This window comes from Culex quinquefasciatus, chromosome 1 (genome assembly GCF_015732765.1).
Source record: "Culex quinquefasciatus strain JHB chromosome 1, VPISU_Cqui_1.0_pri_paternal, whole genome shotgun sequence".
In the NCBI taxonomy this organism is placed as follows: Eukaryota; Metazoa; Arthropoda; class Insecta; order Diptera; family Culicidae; genus Culex; species Culex quinquefasciatus.
The window spans coordinates 68,173,903-68,177,795 of record NC_051861.1 but is presented as its reverse complement, the minus strand read 5'-3'; the positions used below and the strand labels follow the sequence as shown (position 1 = coordinate 68,177,795).

Genomic DNA, 3,893 nt, shown 5'->3' with positions numbered 1-3,893 from the left:
GCCTCGGAGTCATGGCAGTACCGAGCAAGGAGAGCGTCGACGATCAGCGTGCCAACAAGATTCTGTCCGAAACTACCAAACGAGTCGAAGGTGGGCGGTTTGAAACTGGCCTTCTCTGGAAACAGGACTACGTGGAGTTTCCGGATAGCAGACCGATGGCGGAGAAGCGGATGAAGTGTTTGGAGCGACGCCTGGGACGAGATCCGGCACTGTACGATCAAGTTCGAAAGCAGATTGCGGACTTCCAGTCGAAAGGTTTTGCGCACAAGGCGACCGCTGCGGAACTGGACACTTTTGACCCTCGCCGGACCTGGTATTTGCCCCTCGGAGTAGTACTGAACCCAAAAAAGCCCGGCAAAGTACGCGTGATCTGGGACGCGGCTGCCAAGGTCGACGGAGTGTCCCTGAATACCATGCTGTTGAAGGGGCCCGACTTGTTGACGCCGCTGCTGTCCGTGCTTTTCCAGTTCAGGGAGAGACAGGTCGCCATCTGCGCAGACATCGAAGCCATGTTTCACCAGGTGAAGATTCGGTAACCCGATCGCAGCGCGCAGCTGTTCCTGTGGAGAGATTCGCCGGAAAAGCCGCTGGAAACCATGGTGACCGACGTCGCTATTTTTGGGGCGACGTGCTCCCCAGCCCACTCGCAGTACGTGAAAAATCTCAACGCTGACGAACACGAAGCAGATCACCCGAAGGCGGCAGCAGCGATTCGCAACAAGCACTACGTCGACGATTACCTCGACAGTGTCGATACGGCGGACGAAGCAGTTGCGATGGCGCTGGAGGTAGCCGAGGTTCACGCGAAAGCTGGATTCCACATCCGGAACTGGATCTCGAACGACAAAACTGTGCTAGAGCGGATCGGAGCGGTCAACCCTACGACGGTCAAGAACTTCGTGATCGAGAAGGAAAGCGGGTTCGAGCGTCTGCTGGGAATGGTGTGGCTGCCAGACGAAGACATGTTTTCGTTCGCACTGAACCTGCGGGAGGACAACATGAAGCTGCTGACTGGAGAGGTGATGCCGACGAAGACCCAGCTGCTGAGCATCGTGATGAGCATCTATGACCCGAACGGGTTAGTCGCCGTCTTCGTCATCCACGGAAAAATACTCGTGCAGGACGTGTGGCGATCCGGCGTCGGCTGGAAAGACAAAATCCCGGAGAAGCTCATCGGACGCTGGAAGCAGTGGATCGCGCTGCTGCGCAAAATCGAAACGGTGAGAGTTCCACGTTGCTATTTCATGGATTACGAACCAGCCAGCCTGAAAACATTGGAACTCCACGTGTTTGTCGACGCCAGCGAGCAGGCTTACTCCGCAATGGCATACTTTCGTCTGGAGGATCGTGGCCAAGTCTGGTGCTCACTGGTGGCAACCAAAACGAAGGTCGCACCTCTACAGCCGCTTCCCATCCCACGTCTCGAAGTTCAGTCGGGCGTAACTGGATCGCGCTTGTGGAAGACCATCGAGGACGGACACTCACTCCCTATTTCGAAGGTCGTTTTCTGGTCGGACTCCAAGACGGCACTGCAGTGGATCAGGTCAACCGACCTCCGCCGATTTCGCCCGTATGTGGCGTTCCGGGTCAACGAGATCCTGTCACTGTCCAAGGCCGCCGAGTGGAGATACTGTCCATCGCGCATGAACGTCGCCGACGAAGCTACGAAGTGGGGTAAAAAGGGACCAACTTTCGACCCCGATGCGCAAGTTTACGTCTGCCACAAGTTCATTTACGGTCAAGAAGAAGACTGGCCCGAAGACTGCCTCGAGCGGGTTGAGGCGACGGAAGAACTCAGGCCAGCGTTCATGTTCAGCCACTTCGTGGTCAAGCCCATCATTCGACTGGATCTGTTTTCGCGATGGGAACGCCTGCTGAGGATGATCGCCTACGTCCATCGTTTTCTCGCGCGCAGACTGAAGCTGAAGCAGGAAACCTGTCCGGGCGCGCTGACACGTGAGGAGCTGCAGAAAGCCGAACGAAGCCTGTGGCGCTTGGCTCAATCCGACGCTTATCCGGACGAGGTCGCCACGCTGAACCAGAACCTGCTAGTGCCAGCCGAGAAACGAGAGTGTCTGGAGACGTCGAGCAGCATATTGAAGTTGTCCCCTCTGCTGGACGACAGCGGAGTGCTTCGAGCTGGAAGTCGCTTGGAGGCCGCCGAGTTCGCCGCGTTTGACGCCAAGTTTCCCGTGATTCTCCCGAACAAACATCGCGTGAACTGGCTGCTCGTGGACTCCTACCACCGAAGATTTTGCCACGCAAACAACGAGACGGTGGTCAACGAGATACGGCAGAAGTTCAACATACCGAAGCTGCGGGTCCTGATAAGGCAGGTGGCGAGTAAATGCTGTTTCTGCCGCATAAAAAAGGCCATCGCGGTGGCACCCATGATGGCACCCCTTCCACGTGTGAGGCTGTCCCCTTTCGTGCGCCCATTCACGTTCACAGGCGTGGACTACTTCGGCCCGGTCCTGATCAAGGTTGGACGCAGTGTTGCGAAACGCTGGGTGGCGCTTTTCACCTGCTTGACGATCCGCGCAGTTCACCTGGAGCTCGTCGCAAGCTTGTCAACGGACTCGTGCAAGAAAGCAATCCGCCGGTTCATCGCGCGACGTGGAGCGCCGCAGGAGATATACTCGGACAACGGTACAAATTTCCAAGGAGCCAGTGGAGAGCTGTCGAAGGAATTAGCCAAGGTCAACCACAACGAACTCAGCAGCACATTCACGGACACGCACACCCAGTGGCGATTCAACCCGCCGGCCGCGCCGCACATGGGTGGCTGCTGGGAACGAATGGTAAGATCGGTGAAGGCTGCACTGGGCGCAATCCCGGTGGAACGTAAGCTGGATGAGGAGTCGCTGGTCACCTTACTAGCGGAGGCGGAGCATATGGTCAACTCGCGCCCCCTGACTTTCGTGCCGCTGGAGAGCGCAGACAGTGAGTCCTTGACCCCCAACCATTTTCTCATGCTGAGTTCGAGCGGTGTTCAGCAGGCCGTCAAGGATCCGGTCGGCGTAAGCGCGGCTATCAAAAACAGCTGGAACAGTATCCAGCACACACTGGACGAGTTCTGGAGCCGCTGGGTGAAAGAATATCTGCCGACGATCGCGAGGAGGACTAAATGGTTTGAGGAGGTGAGACCAATCAAAGAGGGCGATCTCGTGCTTGTTGTGGACGAAGGACATCGGAACGGGTGGCTGCGAGGACGCGTTGCAAGGACGTATCCCGGCAAGGATGGCAGAATACGTCGAGCGGATGTACACACATCGAAGGGTCTGGTGCGTGAGCGAGCAGTCGTCAAGCTTGCTCTGCTGGACGTTGGTGACGCTGAGGATTCTGGTGCAGATCATCATGCGACACGTGGGGGAGGATGTTGCGAGCACACCGTGCCGACTGCGCCGACTGCGCCGACCGTGCCCTCGGATCATCGCCCAAACGAGATTGAATAAAAATGGTATAGATAAGATCCGTCACGCTGACGCAGGGAAGACAGATAAGAGAAGACGATGATCTCGCAGGTTTAAGGGTATCAGTTGTCAACTAGCAATTAAACAAAATACTAGCAGTTGAATTTTGGTAAATTATACTTTCTGTAATTTCTTTATATTTCTAACCAGAACTGTATTTTTAGCAATTAATTGATTAATCGAGCACTCTGGCTCGTTGATAGAGTTCGTCTGTTTGTGACAAGTGTGAAAGTAGGAGACTAAATGTAAGTTTTGAACTATTAATACGCGAATGAATTTGAACTTAACCCTAACTGAATTTAAATATATATTTTAGCTTTGAGCTATACTCTACCACAAAACCCAGAGTTTGCTACAAGAAGTCCGAATATTTTACGTCGCCAACACAGTTTATGGCGCATGTTTTCGAATGGATTTTTG

General features: G+C 54.7%; 1 protein-coding gene across 1 annotated transcript; it reads left to right on the top strand.

The window, feature by feature from the left end:
• The first annotated feature begins 596 nt into the window (after positions 1–596).
• On the top strand, positions 597–3,455 carry LOC119770227. Its single transcript, XM_038264682.1, has one exon. It carries the CDS (start codon positions 597–599, stop codon positions 3,453–3,455), a length of 2,859 nt encoding a protein of 952 aa, XP_038120610.1.
• The last annotated feature ends 438 nt before the right edge of the window (positions 3,456–3,893 follow it).

Excerpts from the sequence above, each read along its gene's own strand:
- LOC119770227 (XM_038264682.1), top strand. The coding sequence starts at position 597 with ATGGTGACCGACGTCGCTATTTTTGGGGCGACGTGCTCCCCAGCCCAC.